Source organism: Esox lucius, chromosome 1 (assembly GCF_011004845.1).
Source record: "Esox lucius isolate fEsoLuc1 chromosome 1, fEsoLuc1.pri, whole genome shotgun sequence".
NCBI classification, from domain to species: domain Eukaryota; kingdom Metazoa; phylum Chordata; class Actinopteri; order Esociformes; family Esocidae; genus Esox; species Esox lucius.
The window spans coordinates 31,073,153-31,093,241 of NC_047569.1; the positions used below are offsets into that span (position 1 = coordinate 31,073,153).

General features: G+C 43.3%; 1 protein-coding gene across 4 annotated transcripts; it reads left to right on the plus strand.

Annotated features, from left to right (window-relative positions):
* Positions 1 to 1,127: 1,127 nt before the first annotated feature.
* Positions 1,128 to 20,027, plus strand: LOC106023936. 4 transcript variants are annotated; one of them, XM_020040531.2, is made up of 3 exons: positions 1,128 to 1,408; positions 13,149 to 13,269; positions 17,871 to 20,027. In XM_020040531.2, exons 1-3 carry the CDS (start codon positions 1,379 to 1,381, stop codon positions 17,954 to 17,956), a joined length of 237 nt encoding a protein of 78 aa, XP_019896090.1. In that variant the 5' UTR covers positions 1,128 to 1,378; the 3' UTR covers positions 17,957 to 20,027. The 4 variants fall into 4 exon arrangements, 1 of the variants encoding a protein (XP_019896090.1); XR_002195655.2 differs by lacking the exon at positions 1,128 to 1,408 and adding an exon at positions 1,594 to 1,739 and having other exon boundaries at positions 13,149 to 16,176; XR_002195653.2 differs by lacking the exon at positions 1,128 to 1,408 and adding an exon at positions 8,092 to 8,199 and having other exon boundaries at positions 13,149 to 16,176.
* The last annotated feature ends 62 nt before the right edge of the window (positions 20,028 to 20,089 follow it).

Here is a 20,089-nt window from a genome sequence, read left to right on the forward strand (position 1 = left end):
AACATTGATTTCTACTACGGTATATACAGCCAAACATAGATTTTCAATGAAAACAACGTTAATTCAATCAGTTATTGCCCAGTGGGCATATACATAGGTCCATGAATGCACAAGGATGGCTGTTTGAAATTAACTGAATGTAAACTTATGTTGATGGGGCCCAGTGAGGAGATCCTTAATCTTTCCCATACAGTGAGGGCCAATATGTTCCCATTGTTTACTGCACAGCCACTCACCCCAGGGCAGTATAGATTTTAAAAAAAGGAATGAAAACATTCCTTTTCCATGTTTACCTATTTTCATCCCTTCCTATTTGTGTGATGTTAAATTTGATTTTGCAACACATGTGCTGGAGGACACAACATTCCCCAAACAACAACCACAATTGCAAGCACCCCACATTGTATTGCCAGAGCATGACCAGATTTGATCATTTTGCGAACCCCTCAGCAGAACGCTTGGCTCTCAAGGTAATCTGTCAAGGATTCAAACTCCTGGTCAGTGACCAGGGGCTTGGATTAAAATCCCAGTTCCTTTCAAGCATCACACAACTTATCCATTACAATCTGTGCAGAGGCAGTCAACTTTCTGAAACTACTGAACCATCAAATTGTTAAAACCTTGTTAATTTTATCCTATCCTAGGCAAAACCTTCTCAACTGCCTATATCCAGCATTATTTTCTCTCATGTTCTGTTGGGTTCAACTTTCTTTCATTTGTCCAGAAAAAACTGCGCACTCCTAGTCCTTTTGACAAGCCGTTTTAGCTTTGACAACCCATTCTGTTAAATATTTAACCGAATTCTCTATCATATTAAACCACTTATCAGATGTATTTTCGAACTTTTGCAAGAAGCTTATTAATGTTGGTTCGGCTGCTCTTATAATGTTAAGGGGAGAAAAAAAGAAAACAACACTTACCAAAACAAAGTCAGACAGCCTTCCCTAGTGACAGAGCTTGCCTATTTCATGTCAATAACCTCAAACACAAATACATTATGCATGGATCCATCGCAAATAGAATGTTCGTCCCTCAAAACATCTAAAAGTAAAAGAGCACGGGGATGTGAAGGGTAAAAGTGTCAAAGAGTTTAACTGTCAAAGGCGAACTTGCATCAATAATTTTGCAAGGTTGTCTTGCACGCCTGCAGCAGGAATTTTGCCTACTCTGGTAGAGGGGGGAAAGGCTCTTTCATGAAGTGCGTTTTAACTGAAACGAATCAAGAGCGCGCAGAGCATTCGAAGCGTAGTGTGCACTACTGAGGAGAGCTCACTGAAGAAAAAGCTTTCCTTTATACAGTGTTACCAAAAATCTGCGCTTAGTGTATTTAATACTTTCTAACAGCCTGGCTGCTAACTAGCGAAACCCTGGTAACCTAATGATGGAGTTATCCTTGATGGCAGCGCAAGTAAGTAAACCTTTCTGCTCACGTTATAGTTAAATTACAGCAAGCTGTATTGGCTAACGAGCCTGCCCGAATTTAAGTGGTGAAGTGAACATTTGTTAGGATAGGGTATTTGTTAAAAGCTCGTCGTATAATCTGGGGTTCAACAGCCTGCTGTATGTCACTTGAGGACAGGTGAAGATAATTTTGGAAGAAGACAGGTGACCGACAGCATGCGCAGCGTCGTGCGGCAGGTGCGACGTGGGGATCGTTGTGGTTCAGACTGAGGCTGTTTCTTAGTACCGGATAATGAATGCGGGGAAGTCACTAACGCCGGCAAACGGTGTCATGTGAGGTATTGTATCCGCTTCTTCTTAAAAAAAAAAAAAAATATATATATATATATATATATAAATAATACTACTAATTAACAAGGCTACTGCTTCTAGGTTTTAATAGCCTCTATCTGACAAGGTGATTCGTCTTGCCAGACGCAGACACGTAGAAACAACATACGCGCACTAAGTTCTTGTCTGAAGCGTTCCCAGCGCACTCGTGAGTTTTGTGAAAGCAAATGGACAGGTAATTTTTGCAATTTGCTCTAATCACTTGTGTCCCTGTCAACTCATCCTCGAAATTATATAGGGGTTTCACCCACGAGAGGCACTGCATAGTTCACAGAATGTTCCTTGACCACATCTCTGCTCCTCAGCATCAGACGGCCTTCTTCAGTTAAAATAAATATATAAAAAGGTATAAGCGAAAAACGTAAACGCAGCTTGTACAGTGTTGGTCCCATGTTTTATAAGCTGACAAAAAGATCACATACATTTTCCACAAAAAAGTAATTTGTCGAAATCCACATATAAGGGCGTAATGATATTATTTTAGTTGATTGATTTCCTCAAATCGACTGTAACTTAGTAAAATCCGTTTGGGATGGTTGCATGTTTATATTTTTTGTTGGGTAGGCCTATATATGGCTCGAAAACAATCAGTGCACTTTAAAATCGAACTAGAAATAATAATGACATTTTGATGACAGCTGCTGATAAGTTAATCAACGTCTCTTTATTAAGGCAGTTTATAATCAAGTGGTGGGGTGTTAATGAGATACTTAAAGTAGGGCATGGACTTCTATGTTATGGAGCATCTGCTCTGCTGCCAACTGTTATAAAACCAGTGTTTAACAGAATAAGACACCCAGTTACTGTTAAATGTAAAATTGATAGACACAATTTAAACACCATTTGTACTTTGCGATTGAGTCTTTGGAATTATTCTTAAAAAGGAATATTATACTATTTAATAGTTTAACATGAGAACAGTGGCATTACTTTTTGTATTGACACATTTTGCTTAGAATTGTGAAGATTTAGTGTATGTGGGACTACAGAGATCCTTTACATTAATGTAATTTATCAGATGGTCTCATACTGCAGTGGTTCCCAACCTTTATTTAGCAGACGGTCTTGTAGAGCAGAGATTGCCAACCATTATTTAACAAACTGTCTTCTAGAGCAGGAATTCCTAACCTTTATTTAGCAGATGGTCTTATAGAGCAGTGATTCCCAACTATTATTTATCAGATGGTCTTATAGAGCAGTGATTCCCAACCTTTATTTAGCAGACTGTCTTGTAGAGCAGTGATTCCCAACCATTATTTAGCAGATGGTCTTATAGAGCAGTGATTCACAACCTTTATTTAGCAGACTGTCTTGTAGAGCAGTGATTCCCAACCATTATTTAGCAGATGGTCTTATAGAGCAGTGATTCACAACCTTTATTTAGCAGACTGTCTTGTAGAGCAGTGATTCCGAACCTTTATTTAGTAGATGGTCTTATAGAGCAGTGCATCTGTTACTTTACCACCAACAGCATTTTGCTCTGCCCAGAGTAATCCTAGAGTCCATTTTACCAGTAAATGTATGGTCTAGTGAGTCTTCTTAACTATGCCCTGTTGATTGTCCAGGAAGTCCCAGAGGTCCTAGAACTCCGCTGATATAGAGCAACCTACAGTTACATGACACTACCACATCTCACAGTCAGAACACATGGTAGCCAACAGTGACCTCTCGTGCAATCGGAGGTCCTCTGAAGTACACTTGAGATTTACTAGGTCATCCCCTCTCCAGAGACTGTCTGTCACTGCCCCACGGTCGGCCTCTGAGTGTGTGTGCGTGTAGGTACGTGCGTTTTTGTGTGTGTGTGGGCCCATATACCGGATGAGCCTGTTAGTGAAAGTGGAAAGAATGTGATTTAGAAAGAGCCTAATAAGGAAGAGATGATGAGAAGAAGTGTGTGTGTGTGTCAGTTTTTCTGGTGGGTTTTTGTGAACTTCTGCTCAGCTTCATCTGTCCTCTGTCCTTTGTCCTCTGGCCATCACAGCAGATGGATGGGCTGAATCAGTGAGGCTTACATGCCTTAGACCAGACCTCCCTGTTGACCGTGCTCTTTCCAACCCAGAATTCCTGTGTGCTGTGTGGACTTATAGATGTGGCACATTGCGTTTTGGTGTAGAGAGGGATGAAGAAGCGTTTAACTATGGAACGAAATGAGTCACACTGCACCTGAGAAGGATTGTAAAAAGAAAAGGTTGAACTGCTTGGTAATTTGGCATTTGCCCTGCAAACTTTAGAACATCATGACACCTCATTATCAGTGGGTGGGTTTACAAGATTATTCAAATCCCAGAGTATTTATCCTTATTTAGCCCTGCATTATTGTTGAGTGTCTACATTAACAGCATAAATTACTAGATGTAGACCCCCTAAAACTGAACTCTGGACCTCCACTCTGGCCAGGATTCTTATGGCAACCCTCTAATCAGGTATTCATTTAGGTCTGGGACACCAAGTGGGTGCAACTGAGATGTAGTTTCTGAACATAGGAATACAAATCTGAGTCACTGTAGAAAAACGTCAGCAAGTTAATGTTATACAACGTGATTCAAATGTTTCCATGCTGATAATCTATGCTAATTGCATCATTATAACTTTCAACTGTAATTTGAAAGAAATTGGCCATTAATGTCTTAAGAGAGTTTGTAGTGAAGAAACCTTTAAGAATAATATCCATTGATTTGCAAAATGGATTTATTTTCACCCCTTGCACTGGTTCAAGTTTGACCAATCCAGTCTCTTTAGGATCAAACCAATGGCATGGTGATTTCTTTTTTTCTCCTAATTTGGCTCACACTGCAATCAAATACAGTTGATGTGCCATGGCGTTAATCCAAGGTACCACAAAGGAGCAGATGAAGCGATTTCTATAACTGCCGAGCCTGTTTTGAGGAGATGGCACGCCGGTGGTAACCAAAACCCTGTACTGTTAACTCCCTCACGAAAAGACAGGGATCAGTCGGATACTCACAGCCGATAATCTGAAGTAATGGACACAGTGCTCAGGAAGAGAGAAGAGATGGAGGATTTGGGAGCTATTTCGGCCATGGACAGATGAGTGGGTGCATTAGGGAATCTGATGTCCACGGTATATGCCCGTGGACATTGTTCCACTGCATACAGAATGTTTACATACACACTAATAAGCAAGGAGATCTGCAATGTTATTGTATAGGGGAGTCACCATGGTTACGCACCATCCAATGGAACAGCCATTTGACATACGTAACCTAAGACTGCACAATCTGAACCCTTTGAGAGGTTGTGTGCAGTAACGTGTTTGTTTTAGTGGGAAAACGGCAATTGTAACCGTACATTTTTGACTTAATTTCAAGAACGTGTGTTATCGCCATGTCGTTGTTAAGCTTTTAGTGTGGTAACGTTCCATAACCGAGGAACCCGGTGAGACTACAAAGACTGTCTCCGGCCACATCTCCCACCAATGTAACACACACACCCAGACATATGTTTCATGCAGTGGTCTTTCTCTCACAGCTCCGCAGTTTTGCCATGCAGAAGAAGTGTCTAGTAAAGCTTAATAGCGCTGACACACATGATCAAAGTGAGTGGAAAGACCATATTTGTGTGTGTGTGTCAGGTTGTGTGTATGCGTGTGTGCACGTGTATGGGCTCACTGTAACCGTCCACTGTATAGCACTGTGGGTTTTTAGATTTCATGGAAGTATGGGTCAGTGAGCACACCCCCCCCCCAGGTTAAATCCATCCAGTTGTCATGTTAAGAGTGCATTTCCTTTCAACGGGTCACGGGCCCTTTAATAAAAGAGAACACACATGCTTTTTCTTTCGCCCTCAGGATGTTTTTGTCAATCACTGTTCTGGAATGAAATTTGAGACGGGGCCACTGAAAGATTAGGCTCCACACCAGGACGTACACTACCTTGTAGTGTTTGGGTTTGCAGAGTTGCAAAGAAGAAGCCATATCTCAGACTGACCAAGAAAAAGAAAAGATTAAGATGGGCAGAAGAAAGAGGAAGAACTCTGGCCAGCATCCCGGAGATGCCTCTTCACTGTTGAGGCTGGTGTTTTGCAGGTACTATTTAATGAAGCTGGCAGTTGAGGACCTGTGAGGTGTCTGTTTCTCAAACTAGACACTAATGTATTTCTCCTCTTGCTCAGTTCTACACCGGGGCCTCCCACTGCTCTTTCTATTCTGGTTAGAGCCATTTTGCACTGTTCTGTGAAGGAAGTGGTATACATTGTTGTACAAAATCTACAGTTTCCTGTAATCAAACCCACAAACACTGATGCTAAAGATACTGAACTAGTCTTAAGAAGGCCACTTTAATTACTTCTTTAATCATCTCAACAGTTTTCAGTGGTGTTAACATATTAATTTTTTTTCTCTAATGATCATTTAGCCTTTTAAAATGATTAACTTGGATTAGCAAAGACAACATGCCATCAGAACACAGGAGTGATGGTTGCTGATAATGGGCCTGTGTACGCCTATGTAGATATTCCATTGACAATCTGCCGTTTCCAGCTACAACAGTCATTTACAACATTAACAATGTCTACACTGTATTTCTGATCAGTTTGATGTTATTTTAATGGACAATATATATCTATTTTTTTAAAACAAGGACATTTCTAAGTGACCCCAAACTTTTGAACAGTAGTGTGTCCAAGACTTGAGATTTTCCCCATCCTGTTTTGAAGGGGGCCATGGAGGCAAGCTTACAAGAGGGTGACATTTCTTTCACTCAACAGCACTTAAGAAATTGCTAATTGCACTGTAAAATGTTGTGTCTGGTAAAGAGGCTTTCTATGTACTGCAGCAAAGTAGGTTTTTTCGTTATGTGGTTGTCAATGTATTTTTAACACCAGCCCTTTCATGAATGTATGACAGTGGCAGACGTACTTGTGGTGATGTTGACAATGTAACATTACTCATAGATTTGAGGCTATTACATAATTAATACACTTAATATTTGTATATATTTTTGTGATAACATATGTAATTCATATTTGTGCAGTGGTGGGTAAACAGGTTGCCTCGGGGGCCACATTTGGATGTTGAAAGTAAATGGAGTGCCACATTTGTTTTGTAATTTGTTAATCATAAATGATTTCACAGCCAGAGAAGTAATTGAACCATTTACACAGTAGGTCCATTATAATGTCTAAATAATTTACATTCAGATTCAGAAGTATAAGAATGGGCTGATGGGTTATGTTTTGCATCCCCTCAGAACTTCATATTACTTACTATGGGCCAGATGGAATGCCTGGTGGGGCGGATTCGGCCCGCGGGTCTTAGTTTGCCAACCTTTGTATTAACGAGAGCTCATTCTAATAGAAAGCATATTGGTTTCTTTCCCCTGTAAGTAGGTTTTGGACAGGTTTTAACTGCAAACCATGCTTTATTTCCCTGGTACATTTAATAGCAGTTTTGACCCACTATGTCCAAATAAAATGATATTACTTCACTCTTCACATCATTTTCAAATCTCCCAAAATGCGTTTGTTGAACTTGACATTAAATGTTTAGATAATTTGAAGGATTTCATTGTAATGTTTGAGAAATGCTAATATCTGTGCAAGAACATGGATTGGGAAACCAAACCCTATCTGAAAATATATGTCTGTCAAACCTTGCCCATTGACTTGCACAGTAAGAACACCAATGTGTACCTTTTTGACTGGCGTGATTGACCCCTTGGGTGATCAGTTAAGCCTTAGGTTGGGCCCATATCTTATCCAAGATTAGCTCCATTTCTCCTCTGGTTCCTGATCATTAACTTCTGATGTTGGCTTTGAGACTGTTGCAGATTACACAGGCTCTTTTCGTAAGATTCCATCACTCTCGTCTTTAAGATCATACTGCTACTACTACTGCTACTTTAAGGCCTGACATCCCACCTTCTTTACTGTAACACATGGTCAACATGGACACATCTGACATAGTAATTACACCGTAATCATATTTTCCACAATATGTCCACCTGAGAAAAAAATAAGCCCACAGCAACTTCTGTGCCAGGAATCTTATTGAGCACATCAGGATTTGTTGAGGGGGGTGCATGTAGGATAATGCAACTGTAGTGTGTCTTTGGCTGTAGGCCTCCCAGATCCAGTGTTGTTGGGGAAATGACCACGTGGATATTGTTTGTTTGGAGTTCAGATTTCCCAGAAAGTTAGCTTTAAGAACCGGCAAATCTGTAGATATGGTTTGACCCTAATCTGTGTGCTGATTATCCCGTTGCCCCGCTCCCTTGCCCCTCCCTCATCAGACACACACAGTCACGACACAGTCTGTGGTCCAATTGTGGCTCAGTGCTGAGTGTATGAGTAGAGTAAATCTCCATCTCTGGGATGAAACAGCCCACATAGCACAGGCCTCCGCTGACACAACACGAGGAAGAGAAGTCCACCCGAAACAGCCTACTTACAGTAGGTACTTCTTTTTCCCACTGTGTCCTTCCCTGGTATGTGTTGTCCCTGTCACCCTTCTTGCTGGGTCAACTCTCTGTCCCCGCTACATCCCCTCTCTGTCCCCGCTACATCCCCTCTCTGTCCCCGCTACATCCCCTCTCTGTCCCCGCTACATCCCCTCTCTGTCCCCGCTACATCCCCTCTCTGTCCCCGCTACATCCCCTCTCTGTCCCCGCTACATCCCCTCTCTGTCCCCGCTACATCCCCTCTCTGTCCCCGCTACATCCCCTCTCTGTCCCCGCTACATCCCCTCTATGTCCCCGCTACATCCCCTCTCTGTCCCCGCTACATCCCCTCTCTGTCCCCGCTACATTCCCTCTCTGTCCCCGCTACATCCCCTCTCTGTCCCCGCTACATCCTCTTGACCCCACTTAACTTGGTTGTTTGGCTGACATTGGGGTGCATGACTTTCACAGAACAGGTAGTTTGCGTCCTCTGAATTGTGATGGGATCTGTATGCACCTCATGTGTTTCTGGACTTTGTCTCTGTCAGCAGTCTTGAACTCTGACATTCCACCGTTGCTTGAGTCTCAATTTTCTCCCATATCTCCCTGCCTGCTGACTCTGGCTGGGTGAAGAAATATTATGTTGGACGCGGAGCATGAACGGGATTCTTGTTTGATTCTATGTGCTTATTAATGAATCCTGACCTCTCACCGAGTGATGCTGATTAGGGAGATAATTGTTTTACTGTGTGTTTAAAGAGCAGCTTGTAGGTTACTGCTCCTTGAACTTTCATGAGAAATGTTGTGCATAGCTTGTTTTTTCTAAAACATAGCTTGTTTTTTCTAAAACATAGGTGAAGAAGGCTAAGCCGGCAGCCTAATAGCTTGACTCTCATGACTTTACATGGTGGTTTTAATCTTTTAAGTATAACTAAAAACAGTGCTGCGTTGACAACATTCCTTTTCCTGTCAGTCAACTCCCCGCTGTGAAAACTAAGATGTAGTAAATAAATCATTTGGCAGAGATTGTGTGCTGATCTTTAAAAGCAAGGCTGTGATTCATTCAAACCAGCCACAGCTATATTTATGCTGTGTATTTATTATTCATTAGTTTTATTTAATTTTACAATATTCATTCGGTGACCACACACATTTCATTTTTGAAGTTTAGCAGTACCTGTGCGGTGAGGTGGTACAACAAGCTAGTATTTGTTGGAGGGTTTTATACAGTACATAAGACCAGTTTGTGAGCCATTTTGAGAAATAAGCTACTGTATAAATAGCACAATGCAGTTTTGATTTATTCCAGCCCTTACTGAGAATTATTTTCACATTTCCCAAATGTCTTAAAAGTACACTCCGATCGCTAGGTCACCCCATTGAAATGTCTATGCTCTTTCAAAAACAAAAGCTGATCTCAAAAAGTGATCTCACCTTGTCTAAAAGTGACCTCCCTGTCTCATACAGACCACTGCCAAGCACTGTCAAAATGCAGCTTTACAGTTGTGCAACAGGTCTGTTTCTGTAGGATGAAGTTTGGTATGCAAGATGAATCTTTTCAGCTAGATGGGTGTTTCAGATGGATGGTCGTGTGACCGAAGTAATTAGAAGCGTGACTTTGCGAACCAAAGGCAAACAAACAAGAGTTATGTTGTAGATGAGGTTGTAGATATAGCTGTACTTGAAGATAGAGTTGTTGGTGCAGATGAAATTGTTGATGGGTTGTTGTCAGGCCATCTTGGATTAGGAAAACATGAAGGGAAATGACAAGCTTTCCAGTGTCTTCTCAGGCCTTCCTTTCATCTCTTGGCACTTTGATTAAATTAAATATACATATTTAGAGATTTATGAAGATGTTAAGTTTTCCTTCAAGTCACTTCACTTAGTTTTCTTCTTCGCTGTCATTGATATTAGAAGAAATAATATCAGGCTGCACAATACTTGAATGCAGACAGTTAAAGAATCTCTGTAAGAATCTCAGTTAGTATGAAATAATTAAATGTGTATATTGTCTACTGTAAATGGTCCCGGATAATCTGCTGAATGACTAAAATGTCATGTCAAATTGTAAATGCTACTAGGCATGCATGAATAACCATGACGTTTATGATATGGTACATACTATCATCTTTCACACTGCCCTTGGGTGTGTTCGTGTGTGAGTTGCTATTTTATAATCTACAGTACCTCAGAAGATGATATCTGAACGGTCTGGATATTCCATTTGGTTTATCGTTCCAATCCATATTAGATATTGCCTTGGATTTTATCTCCCATAATATATGGCCTTGTTTAGTGTGTTCCTTTAGACTCAGAGTCCCAGGGTTTGAGTATTTGTCTCCTTTATCTTTACTGGTAATTGGTGAGGTGACAGAGATGTTATCTGGCTGACTGCTCATTATTGTAATCAACAGAGTGAACAGTCATCTCTCACAATTTTTTCCCCCTTGTGACCTATCTATGCATGTGCCTGCAAGTACATTTTTTTGTTTGGTTTCAAATAGTTTTTATAACAAGCAGCAAAAAATGACATTACAGGAAGGTCCATAAAAAATATGAGGTGGAAGGACCGTTCTTGAACAAACAAGTTAGACAAAAACAAAAGGGAAAGATATTTTAATGCTGTGGGTGTGAAGCCTAATTAAATAGAAAAAATGTATTACCTTTTAATGTGACATGGTCATAGCCAGTCATGCAGTTTCCATCTGTTGTCAAACAAATCAGTTAAAAAACTGTTAAAAAGTAGGTCATGTCCTTCGCAGGTTCATTCTAAATAATTTCAGCATCTTAAAGTAGACTGTGTTAGAGAGAGCACCACTGATTCCTGGCTGGTTCGATGAAGAATACGATTCTGGTGTCTGTAGATATCCCTGATACACACACACAACCGAACCATGTGAAACACTGGATCTTAAAAGGTATGATGACATTCTATTGTTTAAAAAGGTTGAACTATAATTGAATTTTTATCATAATAAATGTACATATGTAATATATCATAATATCATAATATTTATCATACTTCAAGAAATCTAATTGGGCAAGAGGAGGACAGAACCTGCAGCAACACCCTGATTGAGGAAAACTGGTTCAAAGTATACAATTTGTCCATTTATTTGTTACTTCTTGAAATTAAGTTTTGTGCCAAATGCTGCCTCACACCCTGCAACTTTTCCCGCTGCCTGATGTTTGTGCAATCGCCAACTTTACTTACATATGAAAGTGGCTGAACCTTATCAGAAAAAGCTTCTGAGCAAGCAAAACAGCTGTTAATTTAAATGTGTGTGTGTGTGTGTGTGTGCGCTGATCATGCCTTAGGGTGGTATTGTTCAACAGTTATCCTTCCTGTAATGACATCATGCCTCTCTGGATGCCTTGAGGGGTTCATACTCCCTACAGTATGTGCTGCTCACAGCCTTAATAACAAACTGACATAGAACAGGGATGACTTAATTAAATGCGTAGTTGTTTAGCGGACATCTCCTCTCATGCTCGGACCAGAAACAGAGGTTTCTTTCCTCTTGCATTTGAGACCAGTGGTCACTGTCGATGAATCTCAAGTGTTAATTTGCTGCTTCCCTTTATCTATTTAAATGGGTTTGACATTGGGACAAAGAGAATTCGTTGTGAGCCAATCAAAGGGATCTTCTGCCTCATTTGTCTGATTGCATCAGTGGGCCTGTTCCTCCGAGTCCATTCACAGTAGCTTACACATCGTGCCCGTTGACAGAAACTGGTCCAATTGTTATCAACCGCTATGGAGGTCACATGACTTTTTACACCAATGAGGTGGAACCAAGTGCATTTGAATGATAGAGAGTTAACATGTTCCATTCTATAATTTACAAGAGGTAAAAAACAGTACAGTAAAACGTTATTTACTCGGTGAAGCAGTCAAGTGGTTGCATGGGGAGTCCAGGAATCTAGCTGTTAGATTTCAACTTTGCTGGATGTTTCGTTTTGCCTGATCACTTCCTGACTAGAGGTGCGGTGGAGGCCGATGGCACCTTCTGGTAGGCTCCAGCTCCTCGCTCCTTGTACCAGGGGCAGACGGTGAGGAGAGATTGATGAACGTGTCCCCTTCTGATTAATCAAGCCTGTTCCCATGGAGACTGGAAGGCAGTGAGGCGCATGGACTGGGAACAGTGAGATGTTTGGGCCGTCACGGGGGCGGCGGGGGGGCAGTTGTCCCGTCTGGAGCTGGGTGGGCCGACTGACAAATGGATGTGTGTTTTTAAGCCAGGTGATATGAAGGGAGGCGAAGAAGATGGAAAACGACATGAGTAGACAGAGTGGAAACAAATGTATGCGCCCACTCCACAGAAGCGCTCTGGTCCGGTGAATTCAGTCGCACAAGAATCACAGCGGCAAAGTCGCAGCTCTCATCGTGCCATGCTCTGGTCACGAGATCCCGATGATTTCATGTTCTGCACCTTAAAACGGTCACGGCTGTAATTCATTGTGATCGGCGTTGTGTGAGATATTTGAGGACATCTTCCAAACAAACATGCGTGAGTCCCACGGGAGATGGGGGAGAGAATGGCTTAATGACTGCTGTGCCTTTTGTTGTATAATAGGTCATGCAGCTGTGATTGTCAGATTAGGACACAGGGCAGGAACAACACAGTGACTAACCAGATGCTCTGGAATGTTCCAATGTTTTCCCCCATCTGCCCCTCACATCACTGTGGGCATTTCCGTTCAGATCATGCACAAGGACGATGAGATGCTCCCTAAGCATCAACAATGTCTACCTGGTCCTGTCCTATTCCCCGTCCCCCTCTTGCTGTCTCCTTGATGCGCCCTTTAAAACACACTGTTCAGCACCGCGTCACGAACCACTCCATCAGTCTTCTGATACCTCAGTTAGCCTCCAGATGCTATTTAGGAGCCACTCGTATGTCTGCTATGGAGTCACTCTGGCCTTTGTCTCACCCCTCTCTGTTCCCCGTTGTTTCTTAGCATTTCCCAGCTGTGAGCGGGGCCTTCATGGATTCCCCCTACAATGGCAACACGTCCCTCCAGACCTCCACGTCCAACCTCAACGCCAACTTCTCTCGGCCGTCCGAGGCCGAAGAAGAGGGCAAGTACTCCAGTGACGCCATCTGGCTTTGGGTAGCCGTGATTGCGACTATCGGCAACATAGTGGTGGTAGCAGTGGTTTGTGCCTGTGCCTTCTAAGACCCACCGCTTACAAGCACACAGCCGAACCTCCCGGGCACCTCCTTTTCTCCCTATTCAATCTACCCGTGTTTAACTGTCTGGAGTCCACCTATGATTTTACAGCTGAAGCTCTGTGTTGAGGGTTAATGGTGTAGGATAGTGAGACCACAGCCCTTGGCTGATCTGTAGTGTGAAGAACAGGTTCTGCTGAGACTAGACATGAGAAAGCCAACCCTTGTGTTTACCAGTGTTCTTTTTTTAAAGTGAGAAACATAACTGTGTGTGGATGTGTCTTGTCCTTTTCGTAATAAATCAGGCCAGCGAGTTCAGCCAGCAGACATCATGTTACACAGATGAGTGAGTCCTCTTCATGCTTTCCAACTGAAGGGACCACCGAGAGGTCGTCTTGAGAGGTCTTTGATCCCTTCTGCTATAACCTGAGCTTTGAGACCACCACGACAGACCTTTGTCTGGTCGATGTGGTGTCCCCGTTTGTCTGAAACAGATGTGTCGATGCCGCCCTGGACCAAGACTCTATTGGAAAATCTATTTATACCTCAATGAGACTAACCTTGTAGGATACATAACACCTATAGTAGTCAGCTGCTCCCACCGTGGCTGGCCACCCTCTCCAGGAACAGTGGAGTGAGGTGTGACAGATGGTGGGGGGGGGGGTTATGGGGCCTGGGGGGTTGGGGTAGACTTGGCACTGTCTCCACCACCCAGGGTAATGGAACCACTGCACCCCTGCTTCTCCGTTATGGCCCTGTCCTCCCCTCAGCTGTCCTCCCCTGTCCTACCCTCCCCTCACCTCCCTTCCGCTGACCTCTCCTTACCTGTCCTCCCCTCACCTACCCTGATCTCCCCTCACCTCCCTTCCGCTGACCTCTCCTTACCTGTCCTCCCCTCACCTACCCTGATCTCCCCTCACCCGTCCTCCCCTCACCTACCCTGATCTCCCCTCACCCGTCCTCCCCTCACCTACCCTGACCTCCCCTCACCCGTCCTCTGTGCCCGGCTGGGTGTGCAGTGATAACGGGTCTGTACCAGGCTGGGTGTGCAGTGATAACGGGTCTGTACCAGGCTGGGTGTGCAGTGATAACGGGTCTGTACCAGGCTGGGTGTGCAGCGATAACGGGTCTGTACCAGGCTGGGTGTGCAGCGATAACGGGTCTGTACCAGGCTGGGTGTGCAGTGATAACGGGTCTGTGCCAGGCTGGGTGTGCAGCGATAACGGGTCTGTGCCCGGCTGGGTGTGCAGCGATAACGGGTCTGTACCAGGCTGGGTGTGCAGCGATAACGGGTCTGTACCAGGCTGGGTGTGCAGCGATAACGGGTCTGTACCAGGCTGGGTGTGCAGCGATAACGGGTCTGTACCAGGCTGGGTGTGCAGCGATAACGGGTCTGTACCAGGCTGGGTGTGCAGTGATAACGGGTCTGTGCCAGGCTGGGTGTGCAGCGATAACGGGTCTGTGCCCGGCTGGGTGTGCAGCGATAACGGGTCTGTACCAGGCTGGGTGTGCAGCGATAACGGGTCTGTGACCAATGTTGTGGAGCGAGAGAGTGATACACAAACACATCCTCACCCACGACATTATGTGAAATGACATGACCACCAACTGGATCCCACTTAAACACTCAGCCGCTAGCCACTGCAGGACATTCCCAAATGACCCAACCACCGCAGTGCGAGCAGTCAGACAGTTTCTCTTCGTAATAAACCCTGCCACTGTCTACATTTGGTTTTTAGTCGTTGCGCCCGGCGGGCAGAATCTCCACCTCGGTGTGTCCCAGGCTCCTGGGTCCATGCACACAGTGGAGGGGGCTGGTTGGGTTGCAGCAGCTCTGTGCTGTTTCATATGAGCCCAGTGGAGTGGGACCACGGTCCTGTCAAACGGCAGGGCCGTAATGAGACGTAATGTCTCCCTCTTTCCTGCAGCGGACATCGACCTCTGTGCGGCTCTGCCGTGATCACAGCCCATCTGATCACCTCGGCCACTCTGAACAAAGATAGTGCTTGAGACGCATTTTTTCACTGGGTCTCATTTAATCACCACTCGTGGAAGCTGAGTGGTAAGGAGGAAATGAGATGAGAGTAGTGAGTGCGTTTACATTAGAATTGAACAGCCAGCTTTTATGTCATCTCCTCGCATTACGGAACATTTTCTGCAAGTGAATAGAAAACTTTTTTTTTTTCCTCATTGAAGCCAGTGAAGGGGAATTAAATCTTTTAATATGGATAGAATTAGGATCAGAGGTCTGGCTGAGGCGTCCGTTAACACAGCTAATTGCCCTGATCTCACAGTACACTGGAGTTCATCAGAACCAGAGGGAGATGTATTCAGCGTGACATGTCTCAGCAGACTTTTTCTGGGCCTTTAGAGAGGTAGGTCACCTACCAGTGGGAACACTAAAGAGTTGTCTACTACAATAAACTCCTACAATAAGCGCTTGTGGCGTATAACGCGGTATGTGGTTCTTCATAACTATCGACAGACAATCATTATCGACTAACAAATTCGTATTATACGTCACCCCTCGAGAGTTCCTTCAAAACAGAGACTGTTGTGAGCCAACACTGGTATGGACTAGGTGAGTAACCCCAGTCAGGTAAAACCGCTGCAAACAGAGTCTGTCATGGGGTCGGCTGTGTGCTTGGACGTGGGACTGGTTAAGGCTCCGGTGCCCACTGTCTACGGCTCTAACTATGTGCCTGAACGGACTTACCCGACTCCTACCCTCCAACGGCCTGTTCACCGCGGACACTCCTCAGAGCACCGCGGACACCGGACATCCGACACTACGTTGTCACGGCTGCACGCCACGGGTACGCTATGAACAAGACTGCAATGTCACCTGTGACTCTCAACTGAGATCGCTTTGTAGGCGGGGATTGTTTTTTGCAGTGAAGGGGGAATTCGGAGGGATGATTCATAATCAACAATAATCAATGCTCTTGTTATTTTGTCCATCTTTTCTTTTTTCTAGTCTGTAATTCCTTATGAGCAATTTTCAACCCAGGCATGTTTCTTCAAATATGCCAACAAAAACATGCGTTTTCAGCAGGATTTGTGGTGTGTCGGACTGTGACACCTCAGTTAGCCGTGACATTGGTTTGATTGCAGGTGGTTGGGATGAAAAGGGGAGCCCACTGGCACACATTACATAGTACACAGAAATCACAGCCGATCACTTCCATGTATGTAACACTGTGAAACCCCATCGTTCCAGCCTTAATGCGAATATGTCATGGACATTTTCCGAAATTACAATTCAGAAATGAATAAAACATTAGATGCAGCACCTCTTGCAGACTACATGTGCAGACCAGTGATCGTGTATCCTCCTGTAGTTCCTGCCAGAGCTGTAGAATAAGGGACAAAGGACCTCCCACTATAGTCCCAGAGGGGGCTGAAGTCTTCTTAATCACAGCCCATAGAGCAACGTGCGTCCTGTCCTCATATCTCCCCAGTTCTCCCCTCCCACTGTGCGTCCTGTCCTCATATCTCCCCTGTTCTCCCTTCCCACCGAGCGTCCTGTCCTCATATCTCCCCAGTTCTCCCTTCCCACCGAGCGTCCTGTCCTCATATCTCCCCTGTTCTCCCTTCCCATCCAGCGGTCCGCGCCGAGCACTAGACTGTGGCGTCTGCGTTGGCGCTGACCTCCGACCCGAGGCAGGGCACCTCGTGCCCACACAGCTCTCCCGTCGCATACAGCTAGAAATATTTGGGCCGTTGCTAGGGAAGGGAACGATTCACTCCTAAGAGAGGGTAACAGCAGAGCACCAGCTCAGTGTGAGCCAACACTTAATGTGCAGTTTGTGTATCACAGTGATAGTGAATCTACTTATACGTTACGCGCGTACGTATAAGCAACATATTACACATCCCACCCAAAATGGGAGGTTTAAAAAATATATATGTGGTTGACATGCAGAGCCTGCATGTCAACCACGTGCAGCAACGAACTCCGTGTTTAAAATAATAATAATAAACTGTGTATCCAATAACCCATAAATCGGAGTAAATTACGTTATATCAGATAGATATAATGCTAGTTTTCCATTAGAAAAATATATATATTGTTGACTGATATATGTTTACCTTACTAAATCGTATTTTTTGCGATTTGACTATTGCGGATGCATACATTGCAATGTCGATGCTGAAACGATATATCGTGCAGCCCTAGTATATACTGCCCATTGCCCTGGACTGGCGGTCCACGTCAAAATGTAAATACAGTCTGTCTTAAAGTCAGAGTGGGTGTCCCTTTATGCTTTCGCCATGGTGGAACCCTGCGTTTCAGCTCTAAAGCAGAACACATGACTTCAGTTCTCTTCTTTGTGTCCTCATCAGGCACTAAGCATCCCGACGGATCTGTTCCCTCCGCGGAGTGTTGCGTTGGCTAACGAGGCCACGCTGCATGTTTAGGTCAGAGATATGACAATGCTTCCTGACTGGGGTGCTGCGGGACACTCACTCTCCTAACCATGTGGATGATTTGTGTCTCTCTCTGCAGAATTCACCGTCCTTCCTCAGCCTCCCGGGGTGTATACGGGGAGTTCCTGTCCCCTAAGTTCAACAAAGGTCAACAAAGACAGTTAATGCGACCCTGGTCTGTGACACATAATGGCGCCCGTTATTATCTCCATACAAGGTCTGGCAGGAACATTGAGGAATACGGAGACCTGGTGGGGAGGCACAGAACTAGCGTCCTATTATTCCAAAATCAACTCTGAGGTTAACTGTTGTGGACTTTGTGATGTAAGTGCTGTGACCCATGACATGAAACTGACAAAACCTTAAACTTCACCTTGAAAAGAACGTCATTCCAATGACTGAGTGGACATTTCTTGACACCACTGACTCTGTATCCTTGGGCTCTTCTCTTCTGTGCATCCTGTAGCGTCCAGTAGGGATGTTGTCAGTTCTGAAACATCCCTGTAGGGGTCAGGATTACCACTATGTAGTTAGTACATGACCAAAAAGGCTATTAGCTAAATACAGTCACCCCGTTAGTGAAATGTGCTCACCACGTTCAGTCGCATAAGCGTTGTGTTACAAGTACCTAATATACTGCTGCACAGTCACCCAAATAATGCATTTGGATTTCTTTTCAAAACCTTTGTTCTCAACGTGCACACTGTTTCATGATCCATGCCAGACCTGTAGCCTGTGAAGTGTAGCACACTGAGATGTATGAAATGTGTGTCCATGTTTGCATAACTCATGAGCTGGCTTTTGTGTGACACTAAAGGAAACCTGGGGGTTGCTTAGTAGTAGTGGAAAGGGTACTTTAGCATCCTAATGTCCTTTATAGTGTAACAAATACAAAATGATCATTTCCTGATACTGATATTTTAAGTGTCAACATTGTTGTCGGGAAGTTGCAGGTCATGTACAAAAAAAAATTAAAACATCCAACTGGACATGAAAAAACGGAAATGAGGTCACATAGGCTGTTATGTCTTGAATAACTTGATTCTCATAAGCTGTTTACTAATTGGTCTTTTGAGACAGCACTTAAAGAGAACTCATTTGAACTAATGGAGAATGCACATTGTGTCAGGATTGGGTATATGTGGTGTAAGATCAGATTCCATTTCATTGATATTTTGTGCAGTTTGTACAGTAAGGAAAATGTGACGCTCTGTCAGATGTGGAAATAATTGGAAATATATTTATTTGGGCTTGTTTAATTATGTATTTTCAGGTCAGGGATTAAATTACATTCTTTTTTTATTTTCTTGACTTTCCCTAAATGTACAATTAAAATACCTCTTGTTTTTTCTTTAGATTTAAATAATACGGTCGGTACAGGCTACCTTGATTGCTACTATTTTGACAAATCACATCAGAAGACCAATTCATAAAAATAAACACAGATTTGTCTGCCTGTGTATACAAAGCCTGTGTGTTGAAGTAATGAGGGTTTTTTTCCACAATGTTGACCATGAGATCTCAGGTCTGTTCTCATGCTAGATTAACCAAAACAAACTCACTCACTAACTTTCTCTCCCTCACTCTCTCCCCTTTTCTTAGTCTAGCTCACACACTTACGCACACATACACAAAACATATTCCATATGGTCCTGACAGGACAATACATGTTGATCTAGATGCTACACAGATAAACACATTTTAAGGTTTCTTTTTTCGCATGATTACAGACTAACACACAGTAAGTGGAATAACAAGATTAAGTCATTATTAGAAGATGGTTTGCATTACAGGAGCCACGATTCAATGCCTGGTCCTTCTAAGAGTAATTGATGTGCGCACTGTGCTCAGTATGTGCATGGTAAATGCATTAGGAGTGTGTTGCAACTCATTTAACAATGATCATCATCCGAGGTTTTCAACTTCTACTGTGGTATTTTGTTTTAGCATAAAACAAATAAAGTTTAATTAGCTCGTTTGCATGTTGTTTTACATCTGTCCCTTGAATTTGTAAGGGACAAAGTGTGTAAAATTGATGATTTTATCTCATGGAATATTGATTGGATATTGAATTACTTTGTATGTAGAACTAATGCTCACTTTTTTTGTAAACGTTATATCAATCATATTGATAAAGAAATGTATCATCTATAATATTATATTGTAAGTATGTTCATCATTTAACCTCATGATATGCTATCCTGTATAATTCAATAAACTTGCTTCCTAATATAAATAATTTTTCTTAATGTTATTTAGCTTAAACATCTTTCTGTATATTTCGGTGTTATACTTTAT

Bases quoted from the DNA above. Each gene is read 5' to 3' on its own strand.
- LOC106023936 (XM_020040531.2), top strand. From the start codon at position 1,379: ATGATGGAGTTATCCTTGATGGCAGCGCAA. The intron at 1,409-13,148 runs GTAAGTAAACCT...GTTGTTTCTTAG, and splicing joins TATCCTTGATGGCAGCGCAA to CATTTCCCAGCTGTGAGCGG. The intron at 13,270-17,870 runs GCAAGTACTCCA...CTCTCTCTGCAG, and splicing joins GTCCGAGGCCGAAGAAGAGG to AATTCACCGTCCTTCCTCAG.